The sequence below is a fragment of the Crocodylus siamensis genome, chromosome 8, assembly GCF_052110815.1.
Source record: "Crocodylus siamensis isolate JL-2025a chromosome 8, ASM5211081v1, whole genome shotgun sequence".
Lineage (NCBI taxonomy): Eukaryota > Metazoa > Chordata > Crocodylia > Crocodylidae > Crocodylus > Crocodylus siamensis.
The window spans coordinates 69,024,614-69,043,130 of NC_143402.1; the positions used below are offsets into that span (position 1 = coordinate 69,024,614).

Genomic DNA, 18,517 nt, shown 5'->3' on the forward strand with positions numbered 1-18,517 from the left:
GATGATACGGAGCTTTTCAATCTCCCTCTCCCTGCTTCTTTATAGTGTCTGCAAACATCACAGGTGAGGGAGCCAGCAGGGAGCTGATAACACAGCATTTATCAGCCCATTAACAAAACAAAAAGCCTCTCTCATTAGTTCAAGCTCTTCTTAAACAGCTTTTTCCAAGGAAGGAAAGGAGGGACATTAACAGCTGACCTGTTGATTAGCTCCAAAAAGCCCTAAGCACATACTGTTCTGTCTGCCTGGCCCAGTGAAATTGGAGCCACTAACACACAGACACCTCTCAGCATTAGCTAGCATGCCACATGCCTAGGGTCCATGGGGCTGGGGCCCATGCTATGGAAGATGGGAGGGGGGAATCCTTGCTTGAGCAGCAGGGGGTGGGGGTCCAGAGGAAACAGACCTTGGTAGGCCTGCAGTCTCTGCCAGAGCTCTGGCTAGGGAGAAGAGAGGAGGAGCCAACACTGTCCTCTGAATCAGACAGCCCAGCCCAGGTGTGCAAAACGTCTGGGATGCTGGGGGGGGGCCCTCTGGTTTGGCTTAAACAAGGAAGAGGTCTTGGACAGACATTGCATAAACCAGTTTGACCCAAATCAGTTAAATCTGATACTACATTCAACCAGGTGTATCTTAAACCATTTTCAGCCATGCTGGTTTATGTGCACTGAACTTATATTTCTGAACCAATTTCTGATCACTTAAACCGGTTTATGTGTAACGTCTGTTCCTAGCCTTGGAGGATTTCTTAGTTAAAATGAACATCATGCAGTACATTTCCATGCCAAGTTCCATGTGCAGAATAGAGGGCTACTGTGCTATCTGTGAGACATCAGTATGTCAGCAGCTGCATCCTCACCTTACATTAGCTTTAGTCACCATGTGGCCTCAGCATGATGACTTCGGTATAGAATCATGGTGCTTTCTTAACCAGGAGGCACTTTACTAAAGGAAACAGCTCTGATGACAACCACATTCACAGCTCGAGTTCCAGCTCTGTCACCCTTGCTTACCAGGGGCCAACATCCTGTTGGGAGCTCAAGAAAAGATGCAGATGCCTAGTAGCCATGGGCGATTGTGCCTCCTGAGTCTGGGGGTGGCACCAGATTGCCAACAGTGGGAGGGGGTCCCCCACCAGCCTATCGCCAACTGGGGGGATCCCCCAGTGGCCAGTTGCCGAGCCAGAAGTGCACTTCCAGTTTCATGGCTGGCACCTCCAGGGAGTGCACGGCCGATCTCAGGGGGTGCACATACACCTGCGTGCACGCCCTACACATCGCCAGTGCTAGACTGCAAGTCAACCTACCATTACATGTCTTGGGTTTGCCCTGAGGGGCCATAATTGCATCTGGAGGTGACAGAGGCACAGACAACTGTAGGATAACTTGCACTCTCCCTGGGAAGGTCGTGCACCCTGAACTGTGTACGTGCGTCTTGCCCAGGTTTGGGCAATGCAGCTGTATTCTGCAAGCTCAGGAGTGACAAAACACTCTCTGCGTGCCCCAAACCCCAAGAGTGCTTGTTTAGATCTGTAATCCTCGATCTGGTCCACGTGACAAATTTGTGCTTGCCTAGCTGTGAAAATCTGTGAAAAGATCATGCTCTCAAGCTCACGTTGCTGGGCCAGCAAACCCCACGCTCTCCCTCCCCTCCCCTCCTGAGCCAATGGACACCACAGTGCTGCGAGAAGAAGGCCTCTTCCTCTGTGTGGGGCGGTGGTGTAGCTAAGCCAGCAGGGAAACCTCTTTTGCTGCTGCTATGGACTGGTAGGGGTCTCTGCCAACACAGCTCTGCAGCTGTAACAGCAGCAGCACCCCTTGATGTAACCCAGCCTCCTTGCTTCTGAGACACTCTTGGGGCTGCCATCCGACAGTCGAGTCTTTTCATCGGTGGAAGCCAGTGCCCGGAGCTTCTGAAGCAAAATGCTGTGATGATGGTAGCTATTTTATCAATAATGTGGGCATCTGGTCCTCCCCCTCCTCCACTTCTTTTTTATCTGTCCCCCGAAGCAGTAATGCATATGCAATAGTTGTTCTTAAAACTCCAGTCAACACAAACCCAACGGCTCTGATGTCTCTTTACGCACTATTTTAATATTTTAAAACTCACTCTGACTTCTTTGGTCTCCCCCTGGTTCCATATTTTTGCTTTTTTGAAGCCAGTTTGCTTGCTAGCCGCGGAGACAAAGAGGAGAAGGAAGAGCAGGGCAAAGTATAGCGGCGCATGAAGGATTAAAAGAAGGGGACTTGGAACTACTTGTGCAAGGCATTTTTTGGCATAAATGCCTGGGGCGTAAAGACTGGCTGGTTGGGTCTAGACCATTTGGCCCAGCGATCCTCTTCTAGAGCGGAGTCTTCCCTGTTCTGATTTTCTGAAAGAGTTTTTGTAGAGGGACAGTTGTGCTATTTAGCCACATGCTAATGTTTCAAACAAAAGGTCCCTATTCCAAATCTTGCCTGTGCTTTCAGGCTGTGCCCAAGCAGGCCTTCGCCCTCCCTGCTCTTTGCATGTCCTCTCTGGTCCAAGATCACAGACATTTCCCCTCCTGGAATAGCCCTTGGCAGACAGATTCTTTCAGTCAGCCCTTTTGCATATCCTGTCAACAGCCCAGTAGGACCCCTGCGATGGCAAACGATCCTTCTGCTTTCTTAACCCACATCCCAAATGTCTCCACATTCTTTTCTAGGTGACTTGAGAGATAAGGGGCTTTTGAACACTGGAAAGAGTCTCAGCATGTGATACAAATTAATTCCATTTCATACCTCCTATTTCTAAGGCATGCACTTTCAAAATCATTCGGTGGTTTGTCTGCACCTTCTGTGCTTTTGCATCCACTTGTTATGATAGAAATAACCAGTGCATTGAAGATTCAGACTTTGATCCTTAGTCTGTAGATTTTCAGTGACCAAATCTTGCTTTAAACAGAAAAAAGTGGCCACCACCTTTTCAGCATATGATGCCATTTGCTTCTGGACATCTCCGCTACCATGCACATTCCTGCTATGAATTGAAATGAATTGATTCACCTCTTGCATTCTTTAGGTTCTTAAGTAATACTTGATGTGGGAATTGCTGAGGGAGGTTCTACTTTTAGATCAGTTCTTCTCTTAATTGAGTATTAACCCCACCTTTCTTTTGCTTTGCCGGACAGTTTTTCAGTCTGTGTTGTGCATTTTTTTGCTCTGCCACTTAAGAGCTATATGTCGTCAGCAAAATCCAGCTCTTCTGGTATCTATTTTATCTACGCCGCCTACACCCTAAGCGGTAAATGGGCTGCAGGTTGTAATCAGGAATATGGGGGTCAAGTCCCGTGAATGTTCAACAAAAAATTATTCAGACTGGAACAGGTGCAAAGGAGGGCTGCAAGGACCATCGGAGGAACAGAGGACCTATGTTATGTGAGGAGACTGAAAGAGTTTAGCTTTCTTAGCCAAGTGGAAGGTGGAGGGGAGATAAAGCCATTTTCTATAAGTACAGCAGGGGCACCTGGGAAAGAGAACATGTAGATGAGCTACTTAGGACAAAGTTGTACACGAGCAAATGTGGAAAAACTGGCTGTGAATAAAGTAAGGTTCAAAGTTAAAGGGTTTCTAACTTTCAAAGGAGTGAGCTGCCAGGCTCTCCATAGGAGGAATAGGTCAGACCGCCTAGCAAGGCTTGAGGTAGAGCTTGATAAATTCCTCAACAGTATTCGGTGCCTTTTATAGCAGGTTCCTGGACTCCTTTTGAGCCCCGTACTCAGTGTGCAGCTTGGGTTGGCTGGAGAGTGTCCTTTAAAAAAAAAAAGTCTTTGCTGGCAGAGTTCTTCTTCAGGTGGGTTAAAAAGCAGAACACAGCCCCGTTAGTGGCCTTGCTACTCCCTCCACAACCAATGGAAACAAGTGGTGTAGTGTCTATGAGATGTTTTGAGCAATGATCTCAAGCTGCAGCAGAGGAAATTTAGGCTAGAGATTAGGAGGACCTTTCTGACTGTGAGAGTGGTCAAGCATTGGAACAGGCTAGGTGGAGAAATTGTGCCATCTCCATGCTTGGAAGTTTTCAAGAGCAGGCTAGACAGACACTTAGCTGGGCTTGTTCAGTCACGGATGATCCTGCCTCGGGCAGGGAACTGAACTAGACCTTGTGGGGTCGTTTCTAGCTCTTTCCTATGATCCGATGGATCAGAGACAAGATGGCATAGCAGGATGATTAAGGGCCATCTCTACCTCTTACAGTGGGGAGGAAGGATGGTCCAGTAGTAAAAGTGGTAGTGCGGGATCTGGGCGGTCCTGCCCTACCACTGACATCTTTTGTGACCGCGAACACGTCACCTAGTCTCCCTCCGTGGGCCCTATGGGGGAAGCATGCTTGCCATGGGTCCCACCAGATAATTTATATGATCTGCACCATAGATGACAACGAAATGCTGGTACGTTTGACAAAAAATGAGTGAACTGCTTATATGCTTTATAGCCTGGGACAAAGTCACTTAGGTCTTCTGTGCCCCAGTGTCCTCCACTGTCAGATGGGGATAATACATTATTGGATACCTGGGAGGAGTATTATGAGGTTAGCTAGTCAGCGTTTGTCCAGTATACTGATGATAAGAAAATATCATAGACGCGTATTGTTAATTTAAGCGTGCATGTGTGTCCGTGTGCATGTGTTCGTGTGCACATACTCTGTTGCCCTCCACTGGACGGACTTAAAATAACCCGGCTCTCTGCTAGACCGTAGGCCATTCTCTCCTCATTCAAGGAGTAGACCGCATAAACTGGTGCAGCCAGAACTGTGCGAGGTTCATCCCTAATATTCGGGGTCGGTTGTACTGCGCAGCACAGTGACAGGCATGAAATGTGAAGTGGCCGTGGATTGGTTACAGTGTCTGCTTTATGATGTTACCAACAAACCTTTCTATAGCCATTCCCCTCCTGGATGGTAGAATAATCTTCGGGAAGCTTCTCACCTGGAGCCTCGACAAGGAAGTAACTAAAATGAGAAAGAAAGAGAAAGTGCCTATGTATGTGTGCGCATGAAATATTCCCTCTCAGTGGCTTTATTCTAATATGCAAATAACCCCTCCTTAATTTCTCCAGAAAATGTTCCTGATGGGAAAGACTGAGTCGAAAGTGTCTCTGTGGGCAATCTGCACCTAATGTTTGATTTATGATGTTTGATCGTCTAACTTTTCTCCTGCCGGTCTTTGATGTGCTTCCATGTTTGTGTTTCCTGCAGCATGCTGGAGTACTCCCTGGACTTGCAGAACGTTAGTTTCTCGGCTGTTCGGACAGTCCGAGTACTGCGGCCACTGAGAGCCATTAACAGAGTCCCTAGTAAGTTGGATCTGATTTCTGTCTTTCTTTTAAAGTCCATTCTGGCTCATTATTTCAGGAACTCCAGGCCTGAGAGAGCAAGTACAATCTTTTTCTCACCTTGCACTTAAAATGTTCATCTGCTTCTCTGGAGTGGGTCAGCTCTTACAGCTGCTCTTGTCTTCTGCTGTTTATAGAGGGCTTCGCCCCGCTTTTAAAAAACACTCCATCCATCTAGCCAGCTTTGGAGCAAATCATTTAATCCCAAAGGCAGCAAGAGACTAGCTGCATCTTTTCCAAGCTCACTCACTTTCTTAGCTGACTGCCCCCCTCTCCCTTTTTGGGGATGGAGCGAAGAGTTCTGCTCTGAGTTATGTTGCAAATTGATGAAGTTTCAGGAAAGCGGCTTGTGATGACTGGGGAGCTACTGGCTGAGTGCTGTGGCTGACAGGATGTGTGCAAGTCAGGGGCATGGTAGCTCATGGGTGGGGAAGACTTGTCATACCTGTATGTTGCTGGTCACCCAGAGGTACGCTGCGAAACGCATCTTCAGCCACGCAGTACTGTTTTGCCGTGTCTCTTTCTAAGTTTCTCAAGCATGGCAAAACTCTACCATCCTCTGTGTGGGTGCTTTTGCTCCAGAGAAATACATGCAGACGTTTGCTGGATCCGGTCTATGATTACGTGGTTTCCTTTAAACTGCGTGATCGTAGCTCAGGAGTGGTATGTGCAGGCATTTGCCAGTGCTGGGAGCTGCTTGGGGAACTCTGTTTAAAGTAATTTGGGGTAGAAGAGGGGGGTGGCAGGTCTGGGGGGTGGACAACGTTGGTAGGAACAGGAGTGGCTGCTGAGTCCATGGGAAGCATTCTCCATCTGGGGGTAGGTAGGTTGCGGTGGGGACTAAAAAGAGCCCAGTCAGAGCCAGGAGGGTTTGGAAGACCATAGTTTGGGGCTACTGGCTGGGCTTTCCCGGCCCCAGGGACAGGCTCCAGATGTGTATAGGTGTTCGATAAATTGGGCTAACCCATTCCCGATCTAAGTTTTAAAGTCCATTCTGGCTCATTATTTCAGGAACTCCAGGCCTGAGAGAGCAAGTACAATCTTTTTCTCACCTTGCACTTAAAATGTTCATCTACTTCTCTGGAGTGGGTCAGCTCGTACAGCTGCTCTTGTCTTCTGCTGTTTATAGAGGGCTTCGCCCCGCTTTAAAAAACACTCCATCCATCTAGCCAGCTTGGAGCAAATCATTTAATCCCAAAGGCAGCAAGAGACTAGCTGCATCTTTTCCAAGCTCACTCACTTTCTTAGCTGACTGCCCCCCTCTCCCTTTTTGGGGATGGAACAAATTGCTCAGATGACCTAACTTAGATCAGGCCCACCATTTTTAGCTCGGTTTAAACCCCACAACATCTGCACAAATGGGCATTGGATCAATCTCACTCTAGTCAGGTTGAGCTAAATGTGACATCTGCACATACCCCTTTTCTTTGGTTTAGCCTTTGCCACTTTCCAGGTGACATCCAAGGACTGTTCTGCCAGCAGATCTGCTCATGGAAATGAGCCCTCAGTCACTCCATGAGCATATCTGGATTAGGCTCTACTAATATAAATGAGCAATTTTCAGCCGTTTCCTCATTGGGTCTCTTCCTTTCCTGGCCACGTACGAAAGGCAGTGTGGCCATGACCTGCCCGTTGAGAATCTATAATTTGTGCCTTCCAGAGAGCTAGGTGAAACGATGCCTTCGCCACATCCCTGTTATTTTTGGTAAATATTGGAATGCCTTCCCTTATGGAGAGAGTATTTTTTTCCACCATAAATTATGCTCCTAATGTGAACAACCCTTCTATTTCCCAACCCCCAGCAAAACAGAATGATGCTAAAAACTTATTTTTAAATGGGGAGAGGTGCCAGGGATTCAGTGACATCCATTAAGGACCTCATGCATTGCTATCAATTTTACATCTGAAGCACTCAGAGATTGTGGGGATGAGCCTTAGTCTAAAACTCCAGGACAGACGAGTAATAAGTTTAACCTCACTCAGGAACTGGAAGGATGATGGGTGTGTTAAACGCAGGCACTGCTGCATTAGAAAATCTGTTTGTCTGTATGTGTACGCCAGTGTATCCAATTCAACATTATTAGCCAAATTAAATGCAAGTCAGAACGTCCAGCTTGTTGAACCATCCTGTTGCCTTGATGAGAAGTAATCAGCTCCCGCTCTGTCTATCAGTGCTGGAAATTCCTGGGCTCTATTTATTTTTCTGATCCTGTCTATTAAATTTAATCTGGTTTTCTGTTGCTGCTGCTGTTTGAATCATTACAGCAGCTTCAGAATCCTGTTTGTAATTTCCCACCCCCCCCGCAGAACTGATGGATGGCTGAATTTATCTTCTGCTGTCTAACTGTGGATGTAATTCACTTAATGTATTTGCAAATCCTGGGTAATTTATCTCATCTCCTGTGCAGCATAACTACAATGGATAGAAACATAGGGGGGGAAGGGGGGAAGGGGGAGAGAGAGAGTTCTGCAAAATGATAAATGCATGAACCAGAGTAGGTCACCTCAGTTAATTAGAAGATGCGTATGGTGGTTATTTCCTCATTTCTCCAAAAGCGGAGGGGAGGAGGGAAGATCCTTTGGACAGGAGGTGACAACGTCAGATAACAATGAAAAAAAGTCTTGTTGAGGTGCCATGGTAGAGGAAGCAACAGTAAAGGTTTCTTTAAATAAAAATCAATGTAAGCAAGAGAGCCAGTGTGAGAGGCAGAGGGAGATAGAAAGAGAGAGAAGGAGATGAGCAGAATATTACAGACATGTCGGGCGAAATCATTTTTTGTGTGTAAATGTCAAGTTGGAGTCACCATCAATTTGTCTTTGTTACAGAACTGAACGTTCCTGAGCTTATATGAATTATCTGCCATGGAAAGTCCTGTATTTTAAGGAGGCAAATGGATGTAGAGAAGACGAGGGGAATTTGGGAGAGAAGGGGATTTTAAAAGAGGCTGTCCAAGGAAAGGTCTCCCTAGCTACCACATGGCTCAGGTAGTTGTGTAGCTCCACTCGACACCTGAGCTGTGAGCGTGCAAGGGGCGCTCTGGAATAACCCCAGCCATTGCGTGGCCCGCGGCGGCCAGCGCGATGGCTTGGCTGGCGTCTAGATGCACCATTACTGCCTGCTGGGCGGCTGCAGAAGCCACGTGCCATTCAGCAGAGGTGGACCGGCTCCGCCAGCTGAGTGGAGGGCTTTGCCACCGCCAAAGCTTTGACATTGGTGCTGGAGTTCAGCTTGCACAATGTTGGCGGCGTCAAGTCTGAGCTGAATATTTGGGAGTGAGGAGTTTTAGGAAGCAAGGAGGAGTTTGGGAAAGCAGCGGGGGGTGGTTATGAGGTATGCAGATGGTTTGTAGATCAAGTGTCACGGTGATTATAGGAGCTCGGGCTGCCAAGTGGAAGGTAGGTCTGAAAGGGGGAAGTCCCACGGCCCTCATCAGAAATGTAGAGGTAAATGAGAGAGCAGCAGATGGGGGGAAGTCACTTGAGGATGAGAAGGACGCTGGAGGAAAAGGCGATTGGGAGGTTAATGAAGGCAGCTCAGCAATGAGTGGGTTGATGGATGGTTTGGCAAGGACCGAGTGTAGGGAGGGGGTTAGCTACAACAGGATGAATAAGGAACTTTTAACTCGACTTTTCTTCTTTGCCTCAGGTATGCGCATCCTGGTGACCCTTCTCTTGGACACGCTGCCCATGCTGGGGAATGTCCTCCTCCTCTGTTTCTTTGTCTTCTTTATCTTCGGTATCGTGGGAGTCCAGCTATGGGCAGGGCTGCTCAGGAACCGCTGTTTCCTCCCAGAGAACTTCAGCATGTAAGTACAGAAAAGGCCCTCCCCTGGCACTGCCACTGCCTCTGCCACCGCAACTGAGAGCTGTAGGCATCTGCCGGGAGGTCAGAGTCATTGTTGTTGCATCAAGGCCAGTGGAAGTGGGGTCATCGACTTCAGTGGCATGTCACCTTGGCCCCAAGAAAACTGCCAGCTGCTCTGCTACTGAATCACATTGTGGATTTCACAAGCATCGTCATGCTTGTTCTTTCACGAGAAAGCTCACGACTCAGAGGCAGGGGCCTTTTTTTTTTTCCTTTTCTTTTTTTTTTTTTTAAATCAGCAGGGAAATGAGTTTAATACAGTACCGGTTCTTCAATTTAATAAACCTATGGCACTAAAGTGGGCACCTGTGCAGTCATTCTCTGTTAAGGAGACTTGTGCATCTGGTGGGAATGTTGCCCTCTGATCCTGATGTAGTGCAAGGAATTGTAATTGCCCAGATTATAGAAGTGTAATGTAAATGTGAGACCCCTCTACATGGAGGTCAGGGTGAGCCGGTGCAAGTTGAGATTGTCTGAAAAGCAGAAGATCAGTGCCTGGGGGACAGATGATGATGAGCGGGATGCTAGGGGCACATCACCCCAGAAGCCAGCTATAGTAGGACAGTTAGCATATCGAGGTGAGCGACTGATGGATGTAGATCCCAAGGCCACAGCTATGCCACACCTCTAGCATTTTGTGGGAGTGACATGCTTTCACATACCCCACCTGCCTGCTGCTGCGTGCACATCCTAAACCTGGGAACGAGACAGTGAAACGGTTCTGGGGCATCTCCAGGGAGCCACTCCTGATACCTTTGTCTGGTGGTCTGGGTTGCTGCTGTGTGGACTGCCCTCCAATGCAGCTTTGCTGCCGCACTTCCCACTTGGCTCACGCATGAGTGCATCCTTCCCCAAGAGCCCTGGGGGCTGATGTTGGCGCACCCTGAGGGTTCCCTTTGTTGAACCAAAGTGGTCACAGGCTGCATGCGAGCAGCTGGCTCTTGCAAGATGCATATACCCTTCCCCCAGAAGCAGCTCTCTTTTTTTTTCACTCTCTTATTAGGTTTTGCTCAAATCTCTCAGTTTCTTCACTGTTTTCTCCTCCGGCCATTGCCCCCTGAGCTTTTATATCTGGAAAACCCCTCCAGCTCAGAGCTGGTCTTCTGGGAACCACAAGGTCTTCGGAGCTGAGCCTGGTATCGGCTCTCGGGTGCGTACGAGGGAACCTCAACAATTCAAACTGCCGAACAAAGGAGGGCGATTTATCCCATCTGTCCCTTCAACAAGACTGAGTGCTTATGCATCAAGCAAGTCCTACATGGCCATCCATTAGCACCTTCTGGCCGGAAAGTGCATTCAGCCCTGCCACCCAGGACTGCTGGTAACCTTGACCCTGCTCGACTCTCAACCTGTGCAAGATGAGATGATGTCACCTTAAAAGAAACCCCAGCATTTCATAAATATTCCCTATTCCCAAACACAGCCAAAAACTCCTGCCCAGAGGCATAGCGGGAACAAAGGAGGCTGTGACAAAAAGTTGCCATTTCAGGCGCACTGAGTGCTGTCTGTAACCGCGGCGTGGTATTCAGCTGCTGCTCTGATTGACAGGTGCCATAGAAAAAACCTTAGAGACAGAGATCAGGCTTTCCAGATTCAGCATCTAATTAATACATGACCTTTTCTACATTGGTGGAGACAGTAGGATCTGAATCCCATTCAGCAGCTGCTATTGTTTATTTGTGCTGAAGCGGCAGTAGCACCTAGGGACCCCAGGAGGATCATGGCATTATACACAGCATAATGCAATGTAGGGCTAGTGTAACACACAGAAGATACAGTCCCTGTCCTGAGCCATTCATTATCATAGGTTTGTGGCTTTTAAGGTCAGATGCGCCATTGTGATCAAATCTGGCTTTCTGACTTCTGATTTGCTATTCTTGGCTAGGCCGCTCACCTGAAGTATGAACACTTCCAGTTCCTTACTGATATTCAAACTATCCTCTAGCCTGGGGTTCCCCAAGTGTGGTATGCATACCCCTGGGGGTATGCAAGACATTTCTGGAGGCATATACAGGAGAAATGATGTAATGGCAGATTTAATTTTCATTATAATAATAATTGGCATTTAAGGAGTTCAGATATAAAATGTATGCTGGCAGGGGTACCTGGGTAGCTGGTAGGTCTGGAAGGGGGTGCTCAATAAGAAAAAGTTTGGGAACCTCTCCCCTAGGGTATAATAGTCTTTGACCTCTTCTAGACAAAGGCCTTCCAAAATACCCACTTCCATTTAGCCTGCAGAACTAATCAGATCTTTCCATTATTAAGTAAGGTGGGAAGTCAGGCTGGTCTTCCCCCTGGCAGATGCCCACTACATGTTAAGGTCATAAGTCCTAGGCTGAGGAACTATATTCTCATATTATTCATCTTACAGCAATAGCGACCAAAACAGCGAGAACAGAGACAATGAAAATATTTTTATATATATATATATATATATATGTATATATATAAAAAACAAACTAACTAACTAGACACTCGATGCTAAAGGCATTTGGGTCTAGGCACAGAACAAAGGCTCTGCATCTCTGTACTTCATTTTGCCTGTCGACTCCCAGCAGCTGATCTAACTGTTAGGTCCATGCTGGGAGGAGATAACATTGCAATCTTAGTCCTCTCTCATGCAGCTCCAGACTATTTGTGAATCTCTTGTAGGTTCTGCGATCTTGGGAGCGGGAATTAAAGTAACGTGGGAAGTCCTTTTAGGTAAATGGTAATCCAGCAAATGAACTGATAACTGCTGTGTAAATCCAAAGTAGCTACAGGTTTGGGTGCTGTTTAATTGAACCAGATTCCAGGGGTTTAGCTAAGCTTTGAATGGTATTAAAGGCAATTCTGTAGGAATTAACTGGGCTACACTAGGCTTCAAAATAGCTTTTCAAGCTCTACAGGGAGTCCTGGTGACATTAAGGAGATAGCCGGTTGCAGAGCAAGAAGTAGTCGTTTTCAACTGGCCGAAGGACTGTTTAGTCTCCCCCGGTGCGTGTGGTGTGGAATTGCTTATTGTTTCAGGACCATCTTTTGTGGGAATTTTCATCTCGCCTGACTTTGAACTGCCACATTGAATAGCAAACGGGACCTAACTCTGGAGCAGGGAACCTCGAGAGACCCCGGCCTTGTGAAGAATGGAGTCTAAGTGCTGTATTCTGCCACTGCACAGGGATTTTTGACATCTTTGGAAAGGCAGAAGATAAAATGGCCTGAACAGATGGATTTCTCTCTTACTGCAGTGAAAACCCCTTGGAAAGGATATAACGTCACCAGGCCAAACTCTGCTTTTGGTTCCCCGACTGTAAGCCAGGAGTAATTCTGGGTGGAGTCACTATTCAGTAACAGGAGTGGAGCCGCTCCAGATTTACCCCATTGTACCTCACAGCAGAATTTGACTCTCTTCTCTAACTAACTTCTTTCTCTTCCTTCCTCGCCCTTTTTTTTTTTTGTCTTTGTCTTTCTCATGGTTTTTGCTTAACTGGCAATTGAAGAGGAGGTTCAAGTTTCTTCAGATGCTGTGGAGGAAACTGTTCTAGGCTGACTATAAGGCTGTGGTCTTTCTCTCTCTCTCTTTTTTTTTTTTTTTTTTTGCCTTTCAGTAGGTGGAGAGAGGCTGTCTGCTAGGACTCGGGATTCCTGAGCTCTCTTACCCACTGACATGCTCGGTGCCTGAGGGCAAGTCACTTAGCCCCTCGCCCCTCAGTGCCTTGGGGTGCTTGTACACGTGACGGGCGTTTAGGGTTGCATTCTGTGCCCCTACATTGAAACGGTGGGTTTTTAATTGAAACCCAGTTGTAATTCAGGGTTTTCTGGCCCAATTCTTTTGTGGTGAAGCCTGCCTGCCTCTCCTGTAGCCGGGGGTTGAGCTGCCAGTGGGCCCCGGTCCTTCCTTCTGTGGCAGTGGAGCCCCCCGGGTGGGCTGCTAGTGGGCTGGTTGCTGCCCCAGCTCAGAGGCAGCACCTGGCCCAATCCAAGTCTTCCCCAACTCTAAGCTGAGGCAGCACTCAGCCCCCTAGCAGCCTGCCTGGGCAGCCTCAGGCGGCACCACCATTGCAGGGGGAAGGACCAGGGGCTGCTCAGCCCGCTGGCAGCTTGCCCCCTGGCAGTGGGAGAGGTGGGCAGGCTTCACCAGAAAAAACCCAAGAGGATTGGGCCCCTCACCACTTCCCTCTTCACCAGGTGCCTGCTGAAAGTGGAAGCAGCAAGGGGCCCGATGCTTTTTTTCTGCAGCGCCTGCCTGCCACTCCTGCAGCTGGGGGGCAAGCTGACTAATAGCTGCAACGCACTGTTGCAAGCGAAACTACATCAGGACGTAGTTTAGTTTGCAATGACGCAAACTCATTTCAAACCCCCAAAACTCCTACACGTGTACCGCATGACGCCATTAAGCCACATAAAGTGACATTTTTGTCACACGTACATGGGAATGGCGTCACGTCTACAAGCGCTCTCCGTTTCCTAAAGTGGATTAAAAATGTGAACTCGGAGGTGGCTGCTGCAAGGTCTGTTCTGTAAGATGCGTTGAGATCCTGGATGCACATTGTTGGAGATGCACTGTTATTACTGTTGTGATTATCTTGACAGGTTGCCTTTAGTCAGTGTGCAAAACCCAATTGTCTGGTCTCTTTAAGCCCTTATACAGTAGAGTTGGAAAGATACTACCAGACAGAGAACGAGGACGAGAACCCCTTCATCTGCTCCCAGCCGCGGGAGAATGGCATGCGCTACTGCCGCAACATCCCAACGCGGAGAGAAGAAGGTCTAGAGTGCACCCTAGACTATTACTCCTATAATGATACCACTAATACCTCCTGCGTCAACTGGAACCAGTATTATACCAACTGTTCAGCTGGGGAGCACAACCCCTTCAAAGGAGCAATCAACTTTGATAACATTGGCTACGCATGGATTGCAATATTTCAGGTGAGCACAGCAAGCAGAGCTTTTCCATCCCTGCTAATAGTCACAAGCATAATGGGAGGGCAGGTCAAATTGCTCTCTACCTGTGTGCACAGAGATCAACATGATAAAACTGGCTGCTTCTGGGGCTGACACATCCACAGCGAGCACTGGTGCAATAATGCCAGAGCCCCACAGAATTTTCATATGGCAATTGGATGTCCCCATGGAGAAGTCTCCTTCACTTAAGATGAAAGCTCACCCTTGTAAAAGGGCTGGGCACTACTGAAATTCAATTTACAAGCTTACCTGGGAATCGGGTGTCCCTAGCTGTAGGGACTTCATGCTGGTGCTTTGGCCAGAAGTGACCTTCAACTTTACTGAACCCATGAGTTTCCTTTCCGTTCAGTCTTTGCATTTCACTTTCCTCTGTGTCGTCAACTCATGAGACCCTCCTCTGGGTGGCATTAAAGAAATAAGCTGCTGGCTGCCAGTAACTTTTAGGATTTGGCTGCATGGGGGAGCGGTTGTGCAACAAGCTAGGCTGTGAGTGTAGGCTAGTAGCTGTTCTGCCCTCACTCCTTGTGTGGACACATATAGAGTGTCTGTGTGTAGTTTCCCTTGGTTAACTTTCAGGCTGAACTAAGCTAAGCCTCAGGAGAGCACATTAAGGGTGTATTGATACCTCTGCTTGTGGCGACTTGTAAGAGAAGCCTTCAACTGCTGTGAGCTACACAAGCTGCCCGTCCCCACCTATATTGCTTTGCTGGGGTACACACAGAAACATAGGGCAGACTAATTCCTAGAAGGGCTCCAGTGGAGAGGAACCTTCACCAGGGCTGTCTAGGGAGCTTACCCCTACTTCCTTCTCCTCCAGTGCTTTGTTCTCATTATGATTAGGGTACAGATTAGAAGCAGGGTGCAGAAGAGCAACTGGATTTGCTGTCCTTTCATCTGGCTCAGCTCAAGTGAGCACTAAACACACTGAGGAGAGAAGATGGGACCTGGCTAGGAAAGAAGCTCAGCCTCATATCTTCTGGAAACGGCATGGACTACTGGGTGGGCTGGAGAGAGGGGTTGCTATAGCCAGTCAGCAGACCACAGTCAGGGACAGGTTGGACATACACCAAGTGTGGAATAAAACAGCTTGTGCAGGATGGTGGTCCCAGGCCTCTATTCATAACCTTCCCTATACCCTCTCTGGGTCCTCCCCACCGGGGCTGCTCTACATCATGCCCATCCCACCCCAAAATGCACCAGTGGGTTGGGATGTGGAAGAACATGGCTTCAAAGTAATGCAGTCCAGGAAGTGGGGAGAGGACTCTGTTGAACCTGCCTTATGGCATTCTCCTCGGCCTGGTTGTTTTACAGCTGCAAAACACGGGCTGCCCAGCTCGATCCCACTGCGGTGGGGATTGTGTATTGAGCTGCATGAGAGGCCAGGCCTGCCTTTCATCCTCTGAGCTGATTCTTCCTTTTCCTGCCCCTTCCAGGTCATCACGCTGGAGGGCTGGGTGGACATCATGTACTTCGTCATGGATGCACACTCCTTCTACAATTTCATCTACTTCATCCTCCTGATCATTGTGAGTGAGGATGGCATACATTTTGCTCAGGCGTACGGGGGAGGACAGCGGGGCGTGAGTGGGGGACAGATGGGCAGGGAGGGGTTTGGGTACGGTGGTCAGCTCTGTCCAGGGGAGGTGGAAACCAGCTTGGTGCAAGACTTACAGTTTAAGATGCACTCTCTGTTATAAGGGAGAAAGGTGTTAATGCCTCTCATCTGAAGGGGTAAATTTCTGCTGCAGTTGTACAAGGAGCAGCATTTTGCTGGGGAAGAGAGGGGAGGAAAGGTTTGTTCTCTTGATCCATGCTGGGCTTACTTCTTCCTACAGTGTAATAGGTCACCCTCCTCATCCTCCCTCCTGCTTTTGCCATAGGTCCCTCCTCTTCTGCTTGCATTTTAAATGAAAAGAACAAAACCTTAAAGAGTGACTGACTGCTGTGCTGGTGAAGGGTGCCAAATTTTTTGTGTTCTTCTGGTACAAAAATCTTCCAAATTCACTCCCTTCTCAACCAAAAAAAAACCCCGTTTGGACTTTTCATACAGTTACAAGCCCTCTCTGCTCAAAGGAGGCTGAACCCCAGTCCCAACTTTCCACAAGGCTGGTCTAGCTCAGCCTTCCTTGTCCCGTGCCATCCTTGGGCACCCCATTAAGGGTGGCAACTGGGAGAGTTTCTTCAATATGGTCTCCAGCCTACTAGGCTGTGGACTAGCAGATCCTGGCGTATCAGCCATCAAACACTACTGTGATGATTTATGGTCATTACCAGCTCTGGGCTGCATCTGAACCAGCAATGTGGAAGTAAGAGGTTGTTTCCCTGACTCATCTTGACACTTCTTTTCATGAACAGTGGTAATTTTTCCTGACCTGCAAAATGTCCTTTGTGAAGCCAAAAGTATGGAGAATAAAGGAGAAAGAGCACTTTGCCGTGTGCTGAACTGGGAGCATTGATAGCACGTGGCCAGGTTTTCTTATAGGTTAACAGAGACTGGAGTAAATCCAGTTGTTTATAATTCGGGCTGGATAGTGCTGGGAACCAACTGAAAGCAGAACCCAATGGTATCTTAAATTGGAATAAAATATCACGTTCTAGGAGAGAGGCAGCTGATGTTCCTGGGTAACAATATCCCCACAAATCCAGTTAACAAAGAAGGGGATCTGTTCACAAGCCACCCACATGCTGCCAGGAAAAACACTCCTATCAGTAGGGCTCAGTGTATTCATCCTAATGCCACTAATTGTGGTAATTACAAGTGCTGAGACAGAAAAACAAGATCTTAAAAAAGCAAAATCTTTTTGTCAAAATAAATCTTCCCTCCTCTTTGATCTATGGCGTCATCCCTGGAGCCCTGGCGTGGGAGTCCCCCGGGTGTGCATTCGGGGAGGCGGTACCCAGCAAAATGAGTCAGCGGGAGTGTGATCTTTCAGCTTTGCTGATATAGCCGTCCTTGCCCCACTTTGCGGAGAGATTCATCTTTGCCTCTTGTGCATCAGCTTCAGTCGTGACCCTGTCTCCATGCTCTAACGTGTGTGCAAACGCTCCTAGTCAGCACACCCTACTCCAGGGGCGGGCAATTATTTTGAGCAGAGGGTGCTTACTGAGTTTTGGCAAGCCATCAAGGGCCCTATGACAGGCAGCCCAGGGCAGATAAATATTAATTTTCTAAATTTTTTTAGGGGCCCCGCGGGCTGGATAGAATGGCCTGGCGGGCCACATCCGGCCCCCGGGCTGCATTTTGCCCACCCCTGCCCTATTCTGTGTGCTTGTACTGGCTTCCCTAGCCTCCACTTTGCCCTCACCCCCAACCCATACACACATCTGTTTATGCACCTGTCCACTTCTCCCTATATCTTTTGAGCTCTCTGGGACAGGGGTTGTCTGTGTGATGCTGGTTTGCCCATGGACAAGCGGGCTCGGTTCCTGATGCCCGCTGTGCTTTGCATGTTTAGAAGCACCTGCCTCTGCCTCTCTCCGGGACTGATAGCATGTTTTGTTCCCCTTTAGGTGGGTTCCTTCTTCATGATCAACCTCTGCTTAGTGGTCATAGCAACCCAGTTCTCAGAAACCAAGCAGCGGGAGAGTCAGCTGATGAAGGAGCAGCGGGTCCGTTACTTGTCCAATGCCAGCACGCTGGCCAGTTTTTCAGAGCCAGGGAGCTGCTATGATGAACTTCTCAAATATTTGGTTTATGTCACCCGGAAGGCCAGCAAACAGCTGGTTGAAGCTTATAGAGCAGCAGGGTTGAAAATGGGGCTTCTCTCCAGCCCTGGGAATAAGAACGGGGCTGATAGGCAGCCCTGCAAACATCGTCAGAGGAAAAGATCGTCTGTGCACCATCTAATTCACCATCACCACCACCACCACCATCACTATCACATGGGCAATGGGAACCTGCGGGCACCACGTGCCAGCCCGGAGATCAGCGATGTGGAAACCAGTTCCCTCCACAATAGCACCAACAGGCTAATGCTTCCTCCCTCAACGCCTAATCTCCATGGTGCTTCCAGCAACACGGAATCAGTCCACAGCATCTACCATGCCGATTGCCACTTTGAGCCAATCCGTTGCAGGTCGTCTCTCCCTCAGCCTGGCCTCAGCTTACCAAGCCCAGAGGGGCTCCCCAAGAGTATGGTTGGGAGCAAAGTCTACCCCACCGTACACCCCAGTACCTCCCATGAGATGCTGAAGGAGAAAAGCTTAGGCGAACTGGCAGCTAACTCTGGGGCTGGCACACTAACAAACCTCAACATACCTCCTGGGCCATACAGCACCATGCACAAGCTCCTGGAGAACCAGAGCACCGGTGAGTGTTGGGACTGAGGATCAGCCACTGGTTGTGTTTCTGGAG

The 18,517-nt window shown here is 48.4% G+C and overlaps 1 protein-coding gene across 4 annotated transcripts in view; it reads left to right on the forward strand.

Moving 5' to 3' along the window:
* LOC149858996 (ATP-binding cassette sub-family C member 3-like) overlaps positions 1–18,517 on the forward strand; it is a 345,108-nt gene that overhangs the window by 128,477 nt on the left and 198,114 nt on the right. For all 4 annotated transcript variants that reach the window (XM_090061603.1, XM_090061602.1, XM_090061604.1 and 1 more), the window contains exons 4-8: positions 5,215–5,312; positions 8,998–9,157; positions 13,836–14,127; positions 15,597–15,689; positions 17,674–18,472. In XM_090061603.1, coding sequence (XP_089917729.1) covers positions 5,215–5,312; positions 8,998–9,157; positions 13,836–14,127; positions 15,597–15,689; positions 17,674–18,472 — 1,442 coding nt within the window. The remainder of the gene's footprint in view (positions 1–5,214; positions 5,313–8,997; positions 9,158–13,835; positions 14,128–15,596; positions 15,690–17,673; positions 18,473–18,517) is intronic.